The sequence below is a fragment of the Triturus cristatus genome, chromosome 9 (genome assembly GCF_964204655.1).
Source record: "Triturus cristatus chromosome 9, aTriCri1.1, whole genome shotgun sequence".
Taxonomy (NCBI): Eukaryota; Metazoa; Chordata; class Amphibia; order Caudata; family Salamandridae; genus Triturus; species Triturus cristatus.
In genome coordinates this window covers 152074628-152094886 of record NC_140592.1, presented here as the reverse complement: position 1 = coordinate 152094886, position 20259 = coordinate 152074628, and the positions used below count along the sequence as shown (strand labels likewise).

Genomic DNA, 20259 nt, shown 5'->3' with positions numbered 1-20259 from the left:
ATAGGTCTCCGCAAGCGCATGAGGCCAGTGCAAGGATTTGCAACCCTCACACATCTTCTGCATCTACATTAAAGCCTGTCGGTGATTTCTAGGGCGTGATGAGCCAGATGGTGCGGAGCTAGAAACTGTTACACCTGCGGTGGGGGAAACTGCACTCCTATCGAACTGAACTTCATTTCACCACTGCCCATCGCACGACAGGCACTTCTTCAAAGAGCTCCGCTTCCTGCGGGCAACTGAAATGTAAATACGATGATTAAAAAGTCTCCTTGTCTCACAGTAAACCTTTACAGGAGTTAGACCACTTTTATTAAATAAAAAGAAAAAGAGGGTGACAATGAACACATTAAGAAACAGATCCACGAGACAAAAAGACATAGGAAGGAAAAACGAAGTTTCGCTTTCCTGCCAAAGGGCGGGGGCCCAGAGCTGGAAACTGGGCGCCTGAGAGGGAGGGCCAGGGTGAGACAGGCAGAGGAGAGAGAGTAGAGAAATGTAAACAAGCGTGTGCAGCCACACTAATTAGAAACAGATGGCCCCCGCGCGCCGCTGCTCGCTCCCGCAGGGTGGATGCCGCTACACGCACGAGTGTTACAAAAGTGCAGACCGATTCCAAAAGGTCATCTCCTAGTGTAGCGCATGCGCGCTGCGCTAGGCTCGGCCTAAAAAGGAATATCTGTATTGCTTCTACCATAGGCTTGCAAATGTATTTGTGTTTATTTTATCAATTGACATTTGGTTTTATTCGCGTTTCTACAGTTACGGCGTTATTACTGGTTGTTAATTAGTTGCGTTAGTGAGATTTCATAGGTTTATAATGGCAGGTAAGGATTTGTTTGGGCCACAAGGTGAGAGAGAGTGTAATCCATGACCTGTATCCAACAAATTCTATGATGGCTTGTTTTTATTTTTCGATGCCATTAGTACAAAACTTGCCTTCTGATAAACTTCAGTTTCACTCATAGAAATCCCCAGATGTTTAGATTGGCATTTCCTATTAGATATTTTAATGTCTGTTTCAGAAACGTCAACTGTATGGTAATATTTATGTTACGATGTAGCATGTATTAGAATGAATGTTTTTCCCCTCATGGTTAAAATTCAAATTTGTTTTTCGGTGGTCATGTTACCAAAAAACCTCTGCATTTCTTAAATCTGACCCCTTTGCTATGGTTGAAGCCAACATTATACTACTTGTTCAAACATTTCTGTATACGTATAGCGAGAAATTGGGAGTAAAACATGCAAAAAACAATTGCAAAATATGAATGCGAGAACAACCTTAGACCACCTGCAGCATGAAATAATAAATAGTTTTGAGGGCACTGTGCTACCAGGACTTGTTTGGTATAACAGCTCACCCGTGAGATCAACAATTGATAGTGGTGAGAACTCTGTAGATATGGTATGCTATCTACCTGGATATCACGCGATTGCACCGTGCACTCTGCTTGTTGATTCAACAGTTTGCCTGCTTGAAACAAAGGGATGTTTTTTAAGATGCTTTCTCCCAGCAGTTCTTAAAGTGTGATTCTGTGCATAGCATCCAAAATCTATGAATTAAAGGAATAAAATAACTCAGCAGGTGCAGTACTTAATGCAAGCCTGATGGGCACTTGGAATATCTTTTTCCTTGGCTATCTGCCATTATTGAACATTGAGGATGTCTCAGTGAGTCTTCCATGTTAACTTTGAAAGATTAAGTTTATTGTGTGATGGCCTGACTATCCCAGCGAGGAAGGAATCAGTATCTAAAAAGCATCTTGTCAAGCTATTTACATATCTAATGTATGGTGTTATAAATGGCTGAGGTTCACAACAGATATTTAGTGTGAGTCATTTAGAGGTCGTGGTTTTGATCTATTCAATCCAAGTAATTAAACTAATGAGTGATACAAATGTATTTATTTTATTGCTTCACTCAGATCTGTTACTAATTCAATTAAAATATTTAGAGCTACAGGAGGGCAGCATGATAACAGAAATGAGCCAAAGTCATTGGATGGGGCTTTTTGGCAACGGAGTTGAGCCCCAGAGTATGCTCTGTGGTACAGTTCTGTTTCTATTTATCCAAGGGATTACCAACCCTCTCACCGAAAAGCATTTTTCGGGCACCTAGCATATCCAGCAATTGATGAGACATGTCTCTGGAAAAGCATGTTTATCTCATCCATACATAAATATGGAAACCTACGCCTGTCCACATACACCGTGAACAGTATATATTGTATCAAGAACGTTTGCATAGTTTATTTATCAGAGACCACTCCACCTTTCGGAACGTCTGCAAATGGCTCCTCCATCTGGCACAAAAGGCTTGAAACAGACAGGGCTGCCATTTTCCAAAGAGTTTGAGAATATCTTGCCATCAGACAAGCGAAATTTATTACCTTGACTGCTAAGCTGCCTAATAGAAACATCTTTCTTCCTAAACATACTAGTCATTTTCATTCTCTAGTGGGAGTTGCAGATGAGAGGGTTTGGTTTCATAATAATAATAATAATAATAATAATAATATTGATACTTGTAAAGAGCGACAGCTACCTCAATCAGAGGTGTCCTGGCGCTGTAGTAGCAGACAATTACGTGCAGAAGGGCTACGGAAATTAAAACCCCGGCCTAGTCGACCCTAAAGAGCCTTGTCTTCAAGGCCTTTCTGAAGCAGGTCTCTGATTTGGCCTGGCGAAGATACCCAGGAAGGGCATTCCACATTAAGGCCGTTCTAACTGCGAGTGCTCTGCCTCCCAGACGAGCTTTCTCAAAGCGGGGGCTGCAGAGCAGAATCTGAGAATTCGACCTCAAAGCTCGATTTTGTTTGTAGCGACAGAGTCTTTGTTTAAGAAATCAGGGACATTTACCATTTAAGGCCAGGTAGGCCAAAGTCATGGCCTTGAATTCAACTCTTTTGGCAACAGGGAGCCAGTGGAGCTCAAGTAAATGTGGAGAGACATGGTGCCGAAACGGAAAGCGTCTGACAAGTCTTGCAGCTGCGTTCTGTATCACCTGCAGGCCAAGAAGGTTTGCACATCAATGCTTTCTTGTGGGGGGTATAAGGATAAAAGACAGAATCTTCCAAGGTTGAACGGTGCCTCCTCTTCATTTTTCTGGAAACTATGGGGCTTGAGTGGGATTTCTCAAGGGAAAAGCATTGAAACACTATGAAACTAAGTAGCAAACAAGTTTCACCGCAGGAAACACACAGTAAGTAAAACATGTCAATCAATGGTATAAAATTGAGATATCTGGTAAAAGACCTTCTCCGCAGAGGCTAGAGCCACTCTCAATAGCGTAATGATTGGAATGAATAAAACGATCAAACACACACAGTTGCAATCTCCAACCACCTGATCACCGCCTGGGACCAGCTCACCACACAGAGCACCACAGACATCATGTACTCCGTCCACTCAGGAGCACCCATGGACCCCTGTCTCCGACACATGTTCAACCTCGGCAACAGGACCATCAGCAACAAGTTCATAGACATCTTCAACTCATCCATTACCTCGACCACCTTCCCAGATGAGTGAAAACACGCTGAATTCAAACCCCTCCTCAAGAACCATTGCAATCCCAACGAGCTCCAGAACTACCGACCCAGCTCATCCTCTCTCTCCCCAAAGACCCATCCACCAGAAGGGAAAACTTCCACTGGTGCATGACCAGCGTCGCCAACTGGATGCAAAACAACTGTCTCAAGATCAAAACTGACAAAACAGAAGTACTGATCTTCGGGAACAACACTTCCCGTGGAACGACTCCTGGTGGCCAGCTGAACTGGGACCCTCTCCCTCCCCCACTGACCACACCCGGAACCTTGGGATCATCTTGTACAGCAAACCCACCATGACCAGATCAATGCAGTCTCTTCCGCCTACTTCCTCATGCTGTGCATGCTCAGAAAGTTCTTCAAATGGCTCCCAGTCTCTAAGAGATGCATCGTCATTCAATCCCTGGTCACCAGCCGCTTGACTTACAGAAACGCACTCTATGCAGTAATTACCACACACCTCCTGAAGAGACTGCAGACCATTCAGAACTCAGCGGCCAGACTAATCCTCGACCTCAAAGACGGAGCAACATCACCCCTCCAGTGGCTCCTTATCCACAAGAGATGCCAATTTGAGACGCTGACCCAAGCATATAAGGCCCCGCACAACCTAGGACCAGCTTACATCATGCACCGCCTGAGCTTCCACCAACCTTCCAGACTGCGGCGCTCCCCCTCCCTCTTCCTCGTGCACACCCCACACATTCGCTGAAGTAACAAAGGAGGACGTTACATCACAGCAAAGTCCTGGAATAGCCTCCCCCTCCATCCCCAGACATCACCTTCTCTTCGGGAATTCAGAAGGGGACTCAAGACCTAGCTATCTAACCGAGGCCACCTGAGTAGCTTGGATCTCAGCGCCCTGATACCTTCACGAGTGAGTAGCTGCGCTTTATAAATCCTGTCTGATTGATTGATTGATAATTCAAGGTTCCCTGTTAGGGCACTGAATGGCAGACTCCAGCTGAGTTTCAGATATATGATCTCTATGGTGTCATTAAGATAGGTCAATAGGTTAATGATCTGTGGTAGAGATCTGTTCATCTGCAAAGTATAAGTAGTCTGTGCTAAACAGTATTTATGGAACCTTATTATCCAAGCATAGGTCATGGTAAGACAAACCACTTTTAAAATTTTTGTTGTTGTTTATCTCTTCTTCTCATGGCTAGAAAAGTATTCATCATGGTGTAAGACTTGCAAAAAATGCATGCATGAAAGGAGAGGCCACCTCCTTTTGTTTGGCAGGAAAGCATTGAATATGAATACAAACCCACTGCACACACCTGTCTAATGAGATAGTTAAGAGAAAGACATGAGAAAATGTTTTAAATCTGGGCATGGAAAAAAAGATCAAAATATTGTAGAGGGGAAAGCACTGGAGTCAGTTGTTAATCTTACCGCAGGATCACCAGTTGGGACAAGTTCTGTTGGCTTTTGCTTTAAAAGATTAAGCATATTTATTTGGTCAAAATGGGTTTAAAAATAACACTTTTAGGAGGAACGTTTTTGTTTGATTTTAATTTTTATTCATATATATTTTTAGATCAATGTGCTTGCCAAATTAATTCATTTTAAAGAGAAAGCCCCTGATGAACATGTATCAAAACAAAGCTAATTACCTTAAATTTCAGTGCAGTGAGTGAATACCAAGATAGAAGGTGTAAACCTGCACTGCTAATCAGAATTAACAATTCTACCACATGATGCTAGACATTTCCAAATACAAATATATAAATTAATATATGCAAAACGTAGTAGTGACTCATTCCAATTGCCCATACAAGAGTTATTTTTAAATTGCATGGGAATACACAATATAATAATTCCAGGATTAAAAGTATATAATTCGTAAACTAATGAGCATGCTTTAGCTTTAATTAGAGACATTCGTTATACCTCAGCATGAAATCTATACTCATTTTCGTCAACTGATGTAAACATTTACACTGTTTAAAGTACTTTTATGAGTATGAATTATTATAAAACAGCTAAGATTTTTCGGAGGTAATTGAAGAAATTTAAAAACATGTCAAAAATAAACATTCCTAAATAATTTCTAGTATTAATCAATAAATAAATAATCATTTGGATTGCTTAACAAACACAGCAGCCTGAATTCCGAAAGATTATTGCACATCAAAGCTCAATTTAGATACATAAAAAACATTTGTGAAGACAATGACATATTTCCAATGTAGAGAATTAAAAATGGCGATTTGACAATGCATGGAAGTACATGTAAAAGTTTACGTTTTTAGGCATCAGCCCATGATTGACAGGTAGGTTGCCAAAGTAAAAGGGCAAGACATTTACTCTTGCCAAAGGTAGAAGAAAGTGTGTTTCTAAAGCAGAAATTGGTGGGAAACACTTTCACAAATGAAATGGTAGTAGTGTAAGATGTTTCTTTGCAGGAAAAACTTACTTTCTTATTTAAACAGGAATAAGTTAACTCCGCAGATGCACATTTTACTTCAATGTCGGAATTAAAAATAGTGATATTTTCAAGTCTATATGCAGAACTATTTAAGTATTAGTGTAATTAGTTTTAAATACGGATATAGCCAATTGAAAGATACAATTTCGTTTGACACACATTATGGCTACCACAAAGCTTATAGTGATCTACCTCTACTTACTTAACTTGATTTAGTACATTAAGAGACTCATTTACAAACAATCTCGGCGCAAAAAAATGGATAGAAAAGGTCAGAGTTCACATGAAAATGTTATGAACCGTACAAGCAACCCCAAACACATCCAATGGCTTGCCATAATGCACCCCTAACTGACCCTACGGTCTGCACTCCTGTGATGGTCAGTTTTTAATTTCTCTGATGCTCCCCTACTATTCGCTATTCAATTGAGAGCTACCAGGATTTGGAAGTGTGTCTTGGTATAACGCGATGCCCATCAGTCGAGTTCAGCAGTATTCAACTGCTCTCTTTGTAAAGCAATACTTTAAAGCACTGAGCACCCAGTTATGTGAGGGCTCCACAGCTGACAGTGAATAAACAGCATGCAGAAGTCAGACCTCTTGTTAAATAAATGACGAGCTGCTGCCTGGAAGAAAATGTAGCAGTAAACAAATGCTTCAGAGTATACAATTTATTATTTTTTCTCTTTCTTTATATCTTTTTCCTCATTTACAGCATTATTTCTGTGTCATTCCATTCTCTCTCCCTTCCCTTATGTATTTCTTTTTACTATTTCTTTCTTTCTGCTTCTTAATTCATTTTCTTTCTTTCTTTGTCCTTCCGCCTTTCTTGTTTCCTTTCATTTCCTTGTTGGTTGCTTGGTTCCCTTCCCTCTCTCTTTTTTCCTTTCTTTGGCTTTTGTTGCATCTCTTCTTTCCTTCATTTCTGCTTTCTTTCATTCTTTTTCACTTTCTCTTTTATAATTATTCATTGCTTCTGCCTTTCCTCTCTCTTGGTCTTCTGTGTTCCTTCTTAGCTTAGTTTTCCTTTTCTCCTTTCCATCTCTACTTTCCATTCTCTCTTCTTAATGTCTTCTTTCCTCCTCTGATTCGCTCCTTATTTCACTTTCTTCTCTTTTTCTCTCCTGTATTCCTCATTTGCTTTATTTTACTCCTTCTCTAATTTTTATCTTCTTCCCTCCGCCTCTTCATTATCTTTCTCTTCCTTCTCGCCTTTCTTTCTCTGTTCCTAATTACCTGTTCTTCTCCTTCTTACTTCTTTCCTTTCATTCTCACCTTTGTACCTTCATTTTGTTCCTTCTCTTTGCTTTCTTCGTTACTGCTTTCTGGTATTTCATTCCTTTCACTCCTTTCTTCTTTTGCTCCTTTCTTGCTTTCGTCCTGTCTCTCCATCCATCCATTTCGTCCTTTCTTGCTTCCATACCCTCCTATCTTTCCTTCTACCGTTTTTCCTCCCTCCTTTTCACTCCTTCCTGCTTCGTACCTTCTTGTTCTCCCCCTTTCTCACATTCTGTTTAGTTTCTCTTCTCCAAACATATATTCTTTAAGTCACCCTGCATTATGCCCCCGGTCATTCGCAATCCAAGTCCCTCGCTCATACTGATTCTCTAAATATGTTGTCCCCTGTTGAACATTCAAGGAGCTGGAACCATTTTCTCTGAAATATGAAAATCAAGAAATGAGGCAGAAGAGCGTTTCAGTTTCAAGGGAGCTCAGTTTTGGGAGGTCTTCGTCTAGAACTCCCTACCCCCCCCCCCCCTCCCCCCCCATAAACTTTCGTAATGAGTAGAAAACCAAACCATTTAAATTTTATATTTATATCATTTCAATGCCTGGATAGTTTGCACGATGCAGAAATTTAGCATATTCAGGGTTCTGGAATACTTGGAAATGTCAATGATACTCTGTCTATCATAGGTTTCACTAGCAAACACTAGGGCTTCTCTGAATATGATTAGAAGTCAGAACCCTCTCTCCATAAGGGGATTAAAACTTATTTGTGAATCATGCCATTGGCATTTTCGAAAATGTGATTCAGGCACTACTAGTCCTTGCTAAACCTTTCTAACACCCCAGTTTGGAGTCTTTCTGCCAGTTGGCCAGGGCAGAAACATCTCTAAAGGCAGCCCTGCTGATTCGGCTCCTATGTGCCCTGGTTTTGGTGTATTGCACCTGCTGCCACAGTACAGTCGCACAGGTTGTGCCACACAGTTGTTGCGAACCCCCTGTAAAGTCAGTGCTCATCACAGGGGGCCCCATGGCGCCAGTCCCAGTCCGCGAACTGTTTATCATTGACGACCCCTCCTATCCTTGCTGGCAGCCAATGGGAGGTATGAGTGGAGCATTTGGAAATGTACTATGTGGCAATGGGATTCAACCATGACAGAAAGCACTCCGTGCTCCTGCATTTGACAGGTGCTGCTATCCACAAGATTGCAAAGAAGGTCGTCGAGGCCGGGCTACCATTTGGGTACAACTCTTTGAAGACCGCCCTAACAGCACATTCTGAACTGCTCGCAAAGCCTGACTACGGGCAGTTTCTCCTATGCCAAGTCAGGCAAGTACCGTAGGAGTCAGCAGATAATTTCTTTGCCTGGTTAAAGGACCTGGACAGCACCTGCACGTTGCTGGATGTTGAAGATGAGATCAGAGCCCAGTTAATTCAGCGCTGCTCTTCAGAAAAACTGAGGGAGCAGGAGCACATCCTTCAAGTCCCCGGAATGACTATGACACACATCCTGACACTGGGCTGGTCGAAGGAACTCTCAAAACAAAAACACTTGTTGCTCACATGGGGCGGCACTCCAACGGTCAATCAAAATGGAACCAGTTAATCTCATAGCGAACAGCGTCCCTGAGAAGATGAAGGTTCACCACAAGCCTGCAGCGAGTCTCAATGCCTGCACCATTGTGGAGGCCAGTACCCTCATCAAGGCGACTGTCCCTCACAAGGGAATAGATATTCTGCGTGCAACAAGCTCAACCACTATGCCAAGGCATATCGATCCAAACCATTGCAGAGGGGGCAGAAGCCCAAATCATAAATGACATGGATATTACTTCCATGTAGGAAGACAAAGGGGGCATGGACGATGATGAGCCAGAAGGTGCGGTGAGCATAATACATGCCATGAAAAATGACGAACATCATAGCAGACACACGCCGATATGCACCGCCACTATTGCGGACAATGAAAGTCCAGCTTTAATCAACACTGGTGCTTCTATTAACATCCTGGTGCAAGCAGCATTGTAAACTCTTCCTCTCCAACCGACCCTCTGTCTCATGTCGACACAGGTCTATGCCTTCAGCTCAGCGCCACCTCTCCGGCTAGCAGGGATATTCACGACTGAGGTAACTCATTGGCCACAAACAAGACAAGCTAAAGTGTATGTTACAAAGGGAGGTACTGGGATGCTACTTAGTTGCCAGACCACAGAACGCCTTCAGCTGGTATCATTTGCATTCACTGTGCACTCAATCAATCTTGCTGGATGACTTTGGATGTCTGCTTGATGGCATCGGATGCCTTAAGGATCAAGTGATACACCTACACATCGATGAGCCAATCCAGCCAGTCGCCCTGTATCAATGGCAGGTGGCTTTCCACCTTTGTCCTAAGGTGGAAGAACTATGGAAACTAAAGCAAGCAGCTACCATTGAGAAAGTGGAGGGCCCCACCCCATGTGTGTCCCCTACAGTGGTTATCAGGAAGCGCAAGCAACCAGGAGAGGTGATAATTTATGTAGACGTGCGTTTGCCCAACATGGTGATCAGACGTAAGAGACAATTGACACCCATGGTAGATGACACTGTGACAGAGGTCACAGGATCAAAATGGTTCTCGAAAATGGATTTGTGGGCTTAGTATCATCCACTCCTGTTAGCGCCTGAATCAAGAGTGATCACTATGTTCTCCACCCATGTGGGTCTCAGGAGGTGCAAGCGACTCAGCTTTGGGATATCCAGTGCTGTGGAAGTGCCCAATCCTGCTCCCACTAATGTCCCTGTGGTGCGCAGTTTGCTGGGAATGGTAACATACTTGGGTGTTTCATTCAAGTTCCAACCACCTGCACAGTCCCGCTCTGGGAATTGACAAAAGCTGTTGCAATATGGGCGCGGGACCCCACACAAGAGAATGCATTTCAGCCCACTTAGAGGGCCATCACGGAACACAATATGTTTGCCTAATTTGATCCACGGAAGGAGTCAGAGCTATCAATCGATGCTAGCATCTCCTGGCTTGGAGGCTGTTCTCTCACAGAAACAGGAGAATAGTGCGTGGGCCCCCTAACATATGCTAGTCGTGTGTTAAAGGATATGGAGCAGCGATACTCACACATAGAGAAGGAGGCCATTGCAACCCACTGGAGCTGCAGACATTTTCACATATATCTCTATGGCCACCTGTTTGTGGTGCATACTGACCACAAACCACTTCTTCCTCTTTTCAGAAGGTCCTCCTCTAAGCCATCTCCAAGGATTGAGAAATGGATCCTCCAACTGCAGGAGCAATGATTTTCCATGGGGTACCGGATGGAGACTTAGAATCCTGCAGATTATCTATCACGATATGTGAGGCCAGCCACCATCTATAAAGAGGTGGAGGAAGTAGAGGAGTACATAAGATTAGTGGTTGAAAGGTCACACCCATTACCTATCTCGCTAGAGGATAATGTAGATGCCACCAAATCGGGTGAGTGTCTCCAGTTCGCTCTCTCAGCATTAACAACGGGAAATTGGAAAATACTGACACAGTCTTTATCCCATCGGACTGCTGAGGCAAGACAGACACTACTATCGTTCCACCATGTAAGGCATGAGCTACCTGTCACTCCTGAAGGAGGTCTATTAAGAGGGCCCTGTTTGGTTGACCTGGCCCATGCATTCCGGACAAAACAACTTACAAAACATCTATGAAAAAGGAGAGCCCGTCCAAAACACCTCCTGGCTGGGGATTTTGTACTTGTCAAGGATCGGCATCCCAGAAGCAAATTCCGCCTTCCTTTTGAGGTGGATCCGTGGAGAGTCTGTGTCACTCGTAGAACAATGATAACTGTTTAAAGAGGTGATAAGACTATCAGCAGGAACGTAGCATTCTTCAAACGGTACCTGCAGGGAGCCAACACTTGGGACTGTAACCATAAGTCTTCCCATGCTGAGGGGAGTGGTAGTGATGTAGTCAGTCACACTGTCTCCAACAGGCTGTTGTCTGAGTTCAATATTTGGAGTCTAGATCACAGATCACAAGAGTCTAAGGGGGATGAGACTGAGAGCAACCGAAGAGATGGTGTCTTTGGAAATACCCCTTGTGCACACATGACAGAAAACTCTGCACTTAGAAGATGGGACCTACAACATAGTCATAGGGCTTTTACCTTTGTAAATTGCATTAACGGGTAAGTGAAGTAATACTATCAGACTACTACTATACAAACTAATTAATGCCTTTGTGAATTGCTCTGTAAAGTTTCCATGTTGCATTCAGTTGAAAAACATCTCTTTTTGTTGTCTACCTCTTCCAGAACGTGAGGACCAAAAAATGAAAAAGGTGCACATAGTTCTACAAGTAATTGTAAGGATTTCAAAAAAGGGTAGCAAGGAGCACCAATTACTATCCGTAGCTTGCAATTTGATAATCCTGGCACTGCCCATGCTACCCCTGATCTCAGTGCCCGTATATGCAGATTCAGGGGGAAATGCAAAAAAAACGCTGAGGGCCAGTTAGCTTTACTTTCCAAACACTGCCCACTAAACATTTAGTAGACTAGAAGGCTTTCCAGTGTCTTACGGTAAGACAAGGCGACAAACCTGTGGAACTAAATGGTGTATGTTGCGCATAATAAATAAAGAGGAATACAGTTGTTTGTTGGCAGCTGGCTTCATTATGTTACATCCACTACCTCTGGCATTTTAACAAATTGTCACCCATGTCAACATAAACGTATACACAGTTATACGTGCAAACGTGAGAGATAAGAATATAAACATATTGGACCTGCAAATAATCAAGTCATGCAACATGCCTTTTTGAAGGATTAAAGTCCTAAAATAGGATAATCTCTCTTCATGGTAAGTGTCAGGGCTGAGAAAGGCCTCTTATTGATTAATATATTTGCTCATATAAACTATAACAAAATGCCCCATTTGCAATAGATAAAATTCACTGCACACCAATCTAACAGGATAGGGATCAAAAAGTCAGAATAGGTCAAGGGGATTTGTAAGTATAAGAAAATATAGAAGAGCACCCAGTAGGACACACGTTCTATTCTTACCGTGGGAGCCCCAGTTGGAGTAGTTTCTGGTGGCTTAAAAAACATTAAAAGCAAAATTAATGAATACAAAAAAGTAATAAGAAGCTTTACATACCTAGCAAAGGAAATACTTCACATAATAAAATGTATATTTTATATCCCATTTATATCCAACTGAGAAACCGGTTGTCCCCAAGTCCTATGATGAAGGATGTGTCTCCTTTGAATTCTACCACTGACATGCAGTAGCTGGATGTGTTGCAGATGAATCAATTTTTTAAAACACACCATCAGGAATGATATACTTAATCACAACAATCCCTTATGCCTAAAATACAAGAAAAATGCTTGTGGTTCAGCCCTCCTTGTTAATCTTGCAACAGCAGAGACACTATAGGTGGTATTTAGCGCACCAGGTAAATAACGCTACCACGAGATACGCTATTTATCAGTTATGATAATTATCGCCTATTACAAGTTTCTGGGAAATAGCATGCAGCATTTGGTGTTTAATGGACCAAAATCCACATGGTGAGGTAATATCGTATGGTTTTCCCCTGTTAAATTTCAATGGGTTTTATGTAACAAAATGTAATGAAGGTTGAGGTATTTAATGCATTCCTCCTACCTGTGCGTAAAAATAGGTTTAAACAATGACTAACTAGTAATCAGGGACTAGGAGTCAGATCATAAAGCAGATATTTAACATGAAAATATTTTTATTTAAAAAAAAAGAAAATGTTTCGCATGTTAAAAAAGTGACTTAATCAAAACAAACGTGAATCTATTTATATTTACTATTTATAAATGTTTCCTGAATGCACAAGATGGCAAACTGATTGCACAGAGCATTCAAGTAATACTATTTGCATATGCATACCACAATTGTCAAAGGGTAGGCATGTTACATGAAGGAAACACCTTGGAAGGGAGTCAAGCCCTACAAAGAGTTGCTGATTTACAATACTAAAGCAAACAATTTGCTTCACTACACTTATTATACACTGCTTCAATTGCAAACAGATGCAAGGTACATAAGACTCCAATGAATTGGTCTGATAATGAAAGGATGATAATGAGGAGATGGAGAGGTGAAGAAGGGGAGGCAAGGAACTTTATAAATGAAGAAATTCATAAGTTAATTGAATTGACAGTTACTCAACATAATAGTAAAGCTGCTGATTCCATAAATCCATAATATTACGGACTGTTTCTTAGCTTGTGATAGTGTTCTGATTGTTTTGCTTCTATTTAAATCGATTTCTATCAAACTTCTGAATTGCCCAAAAAAGTTATTTCGCAATTTCTGATATATTTTGAAATACTTGTACTATTCATTTACAAGCTGTTTAAGTGTTGTGTTAGAAAAAAAAACTGACATTTTACAGCCTTATGTTTCACAGCTTACTTGACAAAAACCTCATACAGTAATACGAGAGAGAAAGGTAAACACCATTTTCCAGGATAAGATAAGCATCAACTAGTAAAAAGACAAACTGACAATTGACATCTGTCCTTGAGCATACAGCAAATGTGTCAAGATAAAAACATGATTTAAAAGCATCTTTACTGCTCATTCACTGTCTGAATGAAAAGAACACCTGGTTTTTTTCAGCTTAGGTTCTCTCACTAGGTCAGACAAGCTAAAATAGCTTGATCTGATAAAGTCTGACTCGTCATAGGGAGTGAGCAAGTAGATTTTTCAAGGCCTGGATTGTGCTCAATTTCTTGTGCTTTGCCCCTGATTATACTTAATTTCTTGGGCATTGACCCCTTATTGTGCTTAACTCTTAACTCTCTCCCTGAGTGTGCTTAATTTCTGGTACTTTGCCACCTGATCGTGTTCCAGATTGCTGCCCGTCTGTTTTTTTCTGCCTCGTGCCAGACTCCTCTCCCGATCGCTGCCGCTGTTCTCCTGTCTCCCACCTAGCACCGTCCACTGCCTCCCAGCACACCTCCATCTTCCCAGGACCTACTTAATGGAGGCCTTAGCGTGACCCCATTGAGCAGATCCCAAACATGCTCTCCCTTGTGCTGCCAGCCCGTGTTGCTGCTTCGTCTTGATTGTGCTGCTCTCTTTTGTGCTTCTCGCTGACTGTGCTCAATTTCTGCTGCTTTGCTCCCTGATTGTGCTTAAGTTATTGTGCTTTGCTCCCTGAATGTGCTTAACTCTTTTACTTTGCTCCTGATTGTGCTTAATTTCTTGTACTTTGCCCCCTGATTGTGTTCCAAAAAGTTGCTGACCCAAATCGGCCACAGCCGCACTCACACCCCATGACACAAGCTGGACCCATTTTCACCTCCAGCACCGCATCAAATAGAGCCACGTAACAGAACACACATAGACTGAGCACGCCATCGTCCACTCGAACGTCTCCATCCCCCTGCGCCGCCACCCCCAAGCAGGTTAGAACCCCCCAACGCAGCTGAAGCAAAGATTCAGATACTAGCTGGACGTACGCCCTCAATATCTCCAACTCTGCTGCCACCACCTACCTGGACCAGGGAATTAAGAACTTAAACACCCGGCTCACCAAGATCCTTCAAAATGGCAGCTGTTACACCCACAAACTTGAAACAGAGAAATTTGACAGCCAACAGTTGGAGAGGAGATGGTGCGCCATCAGGACAGCCTTAAAGACCTCCCTAAACCTCTACTCCGCTTGCTGAGAGGAACAAAGAATACTGCCCTAGCTGCACTCACCAAAACCAGCAGCAACACCAGCAAGGAACTTTTCAACATCATTAAGGAATTCTCCAACCCGACTGCCAGTGCCATCACATCCTCACAAGAGCTGTGCGACAATCACGCTGACTTCTTCAATGACAAGAAGGCAACCATACAAAGAAACTTCGACCCCCACCCTACAGCCACGGACCTCCTCGACAGATATGCACCCACCAAAACTGATACAATCCCCACAGACTGACCACCTGGAACCACCTCTCCACCCAGGAAACCACCTCCATCATGAAATCCAGACACCATTCCCTCATTTGAGTTGTGGTGCAGAGGCCAGGGCAGCTGCCTTGGGAGAACAAGGTTCACTGTTCAATCCCCTGCTCTGGCGGCAGCTCAGCACAGCACCATGTGACTCTGGGCAATAGCTCACTTAATTTACTGAGACCCAAAAGGGTAAATAGTTCGCGCTTAACAAATACAGATTTACATTTTACATTTTATTTGCTGCTGCGCTGTACCTCACACCACGTTAAGAGTTTTCAGTTTCACCCACTGCCAGATATCCAGAAGCCACTGTCCCACATAAGTACTAACGAAGCCCTCAACAACCATGCCCAACACACATGCCACACAAGCACCAACAATACCTACACCCCTCACCCTACAGCGCACGCCACAGCAAACCCTCTGAATGTTACTCTCACCTACCGACTACCGGACTCCCAGTCACCTTTACCAACCTCATCACTGACTTCATGGCTCCACTCACTATCAGCAAAAGAAACAATTGATGAACAGAATTCTGGATAATGCAAACATTCACCCCCAGTCACAAGGATCTGGGTTTAATCCATCATTCTTTTGCTCACCACACCACCCCAGTTTGGACCCAACCATATGCAAATCAGTCTTGAACCAGTTCCTTATAGGAACAGTCCAGCCTGAACTGCCAAGCCAGGTCCTCCCTGGACTGGAAACAAGCATCCTGGGACTGATTTCAGGGCATCACCCTTCATCAGCCAGGCTCGCTTGAGTCCAGTGGTGTAGTGAGCACGGGACCCACATCTGGGCATACCCTTCCCACTTAGGGTGACACTTACAAAAGAAACAATTGATGGACGGAATGCTGGACAATGCAAACATTCACCCCAGTCACAAGGATCTGGGTTTAATCCATCCCACTCTCTCACTCACTATCAGCTCCAGAGTCTACATTCTCCTCTGTGACTTCAACGTCCACCTGGAATACCAAAACCACTCCTGCTCCACAGTACTTCTTAAAAACTTGAGCAACACCGGACTCACCTTGCTCGTTTCAGAACCAACACACACCGCCGGACACACACTGGACCCCATTGTCACCACAAGTGACAGCATCAAAAGAAGCTCCGCCACACCACTTACATAGACCGACCACTCCACCCTTCACTTCCAAATCAACACACCTCAAGTCAACACCCCTACCTGGTTCAACATGCCAAGCCACAACTGGGTCAAAATCGCCGACTGGGTCAGTGCCCTCAACACGGATCGACCTAGCCCTACAGGCAACCACGACAAGGACATCAACAACCTCAACAACTGGATCAACCATGCAGACTATTCATTCAAGGGCTCCAACGAACCCATGCCCCCACCCCATCTACAACCAGGGAACATCACCAAGCAGCACCACCCTGACCCACATCATCAATGCCTCCATCACGTCCACCGCTTTTCCGGTTGAATGGAAACTTTCAGAAATCAATGCCCTCCTCAAGAAGTGACTGAGCAACTTCTGACCCATTTCCCTGCTCCCCTATCCCACCAAAGTGAGTGAGAAGGTAATCAATAAGCAACCCACAACCCACCTCGAACTTTACCATCTTTTAGACAACACTCAATCAGGATTCAGAAAGAACCACAGCACTGAAACAGCACTCATCACATCCACCGACAACATTCGAATCATCCTGGACTGATGAGAAACAGCAGCCTTCTCGACCTCTCTGCAGCTTTCAACATTGTCTCCCACAACACCCTTTTAGAAAACTCCACAAGATTGGCATACAAGGATTTGCTCTCAAATGGATCTGTTCCTTCCTCACAGGAAGAACCAAAAGAGTCAGACTGCCACCCTCTACATCAGAGACCAAGAAACTGCTATGTGGAGTCCCACAGGGATCGGCCCTCAGCCCAACCCTTTCAATATACACATGGCACCGTACGCAGACATCGTCTGGTCACAAGAGATCACATTAATCTCCTACACCGAGGACACCCAACTCATTTTCTCCCTGATGGACAAGGCAACCACCATCAGAACCAACTTCAACAACTGCATGACCGTGGTAGCAGACTCAATGTTAACTAACTACCTGAAGCTCAACTCTAACAAGATAGAAGTACTGGTCTTCGGCAACAACCCCTCTTCATGGGACTCCACCTGGTGGAAACTGGGAGGTTGTCTCCGACACTTGCTGAGCTATATCTGGAGAATGTGTCGTAAATGTCAAGATGAAGAGGCTAACTTCATATATGCCACAATGGAATGTCAGATAATACAGGGCTTCTGGGCGGAAGTTCTTAGTAGACTAAAACATAGCATAAGTGGGATCCTACAACTCCCAATGAAGCAGTGCCTGCTAGGGTTGATTGCGAAGAATTAAAAAGGACGTACTTGCAGAAGATTTTAAACATTAGGAACTGTGCCGGCTAAGAGGCGAATAGGCATACATTGGGTTAGCCTGAGGACTCTAGCTGTTAACAGCTGGAGGAAGGACATTGGGGCACGGGCTACAAAGGAGGAAACAGTAATAAAAAGGACTTGATAGCTCTAGCTATCTCACTAGACACTCTAACACCTTGAGCAGGTAGGGGAATCTGCAGTCAACCAAGCAAATATCAGTCACAGAAAAGATGTTGCTACAAAGAATATGGTAATACCCATAACTATAACTTGTGCCATAAAGTAACTATAACTCACACTCCCATCATGCACAGTGTTGTTATCAATGATGTCATTTCAGATGTTGCTGTGATGTTATCAATCTTGTCATAGAACGTCATGAGTGATATATCATCTGCGGTCCTGCTAAAAAAAAAATAATATATGTTTTTGCCTTATGGATCCCTCTGCTCCTCTCTTCCCAACAAAACCAGCACTAGGGGTCAGGGTAGCCATAAACTGTCCCACACATTTTTTTTAACCATTTGTCAGGACACGGAACTGAGTCCACGAGTCTTAAAATGACTGACGTAACAGCTTTGTTAATGTTGTGGCAGCCAACCCGATCTTATCTCCTGATCTGTTGAGTCTGTGGATCCTCTGTGGCATTGAAAATACTTCAATTTCGAACCTTAATTTCCCACAAACTGCTGAATAGATTTACACCAAATCACAAAAAAGCATACTCTGTGGATCAAGATCTCGCTTTCTGCTGAATTTGGTGTAATACAGTTCAGCTGTTTTGCCTGTAACTGTGTTTAACTTTCCGATGGAAAATTTCATGGGGAAAATGTGTTTTGGGGCCCCTTGCCTTTTTCTCAGCCCCGTCTTGACGGATTACTCCAAAACTTTCCAGGAAGGTGTTGAGGTGGATGAGACTTATTTTTTGGATAGTTGTGTTAAGATTTGTCAAATGGCGGCAACGATATAAGCAAACCAAAAAGTCAATTTCCTTTGGAAATGTGGTTCTAACGATATCTACACAGCAGCGACCGCACTGCTTGTACGATGGGCCCAGTGGAAGGCATTATGGCGAAACACGTTGCCCATTATTTATATCATGTAAATAAAGTGACTGAAATTCCTAAAATGAGTCTGCTTTAAATTGAAGATTGAAATCCTCGGATAAGAATGCTGACCATCCGAAACCAACAAGGATGGAGGCTTTCATTAAATATATATAGAGAGAGAGCAAGGAAGCAAGCAATCCTGTGCAATTCACCAGGCAGAACTGCAGTTCACACAAGGATGTTCTACTGCTCGCTTCATTTTCAGGAGATGGAAACATATTTCATACTTCGAGGGCCATTCCGCCTACCCCTCCAAGATATTGCCAAAGACTTTTGCCTAGTACCGGCTTAGTGGAGCAAAGATCCTATCAAATGAACTTTCTTCCAGGTAGAAGGTGTCATAACATTATAAAACATACCTGTATAAACACACATACAAAATACTGGAAAAATCACAATGCACTGCAAGTGTGCAGAAGCGCTTGAACTAAATGTGCTTGAACCCGTTAGTGTCTAATGTGGAAGAGCTTGTGAGCATGCATTACAATTTTCATCAATTTATGGCCATCTACTTACTTATAATGAGCCTCAAATCAACAGCCCAAATAAATACAGTGAAACTAATAGATTCTGCACTTTAAATAATCAAGTCTTTGGCTCTTTTCTGTGAGCTTTCATGCCACACTGAGTTTCAAAAGAAACAGCTGGGAAGAAAGTTCCACCAAACGAGCAAGCACAGATACAAATGCCTAAATACAAAGAGATATGTAGATGACCAAAAAATATCCTTCCTGTGAAATACTGCCTTGTGAGGGTTAATGTCAAGTATTGCAAGACGCAAGCAAGTACAGAGCCCAATGCACTGTAGAGGTTAATATAGATTTGAATGCATATGCCAATCATGTACTTATTTATACTTGCCTGGAAATGTTTCTAAAAGTAGAATAAACATGAAAACGAATTAATGCCATCGAAGAGAGACATATCTTTTTGATTATTCACAAAGCTGTCCATATTTAATAAACATGATTAATTTGTTTTTTTGTGAAAAGAGCACTTAACATACTCCAGGTGGCTGAAAAGAGATGTAGATCTATGTAATACAGATACACAGGCAATGCGATGACACAGAAGAGGTCATGTATTCAAACAGGCCCTACAAGCCATCAGTTCTGTTATTGTCTCTCCCTATAAGCGTGGTAGGTGTTCAACACTGCATACAAGAGGCGATATTAGATGGGACGTGCAGCCTGCATTCCAGGGTGTGCCATGAGCTCCTTCAGACATTGGTCCAATGCGAGCATTGCCACCTGTGTCCAGCAGGGGGTGAACGCCTCCCTCCAGCCTGGAGCTCAAGAGAACCAACTGAACGAATTCTCTGCTGCGTATATATCCTCCACTTGTACATTAGTTTTGCATACGCGGCAGAAAAAAGAAACAGAAAAGGAAGAACTCGATATTCTGCCACGTAGGCATACATCCGGAAAAAACATAAGTGCATAGGCCAAGTTGCATACATGAGGGGATAACATAGTAAATGGTGCTGCATGGAATGATGTCACAGTGCTATAACAACACTGATTTTAAAGCAACAACATGAAGGGTCTGACTATGAA

General features: G+C 42.9%; 1 protein-coding gene across 2 annotated transcripts in view; it reads right to left on the bottom strand.

Moving 5' to 3' along the window:
- The window catches only part of CACNA1D (calcium voltage-gated channel subunit alpha1 D), a 1031608-nt gene that overhangs the window by 383417 nt on the left and 627932 nt on the right, over nucleotides 1–20259 (bottom strand). The window contains exon 31 of one of the 2 annotated variants that reach the window (XM_085624624.1): nucleotides 12265–12297. The exons of the other annotated variant lie outside the window; for it this stretch is intronic. Coding sequence (XP_085480750.1) covers nucleotides 12265–12297 — 33 coding nt within the window. The remainder of the gene's footprint in view (nucleotides 1–12264; nucleotides 12298–20259) is intronic. 2 annotated transcript variants of the gene reach the window in all.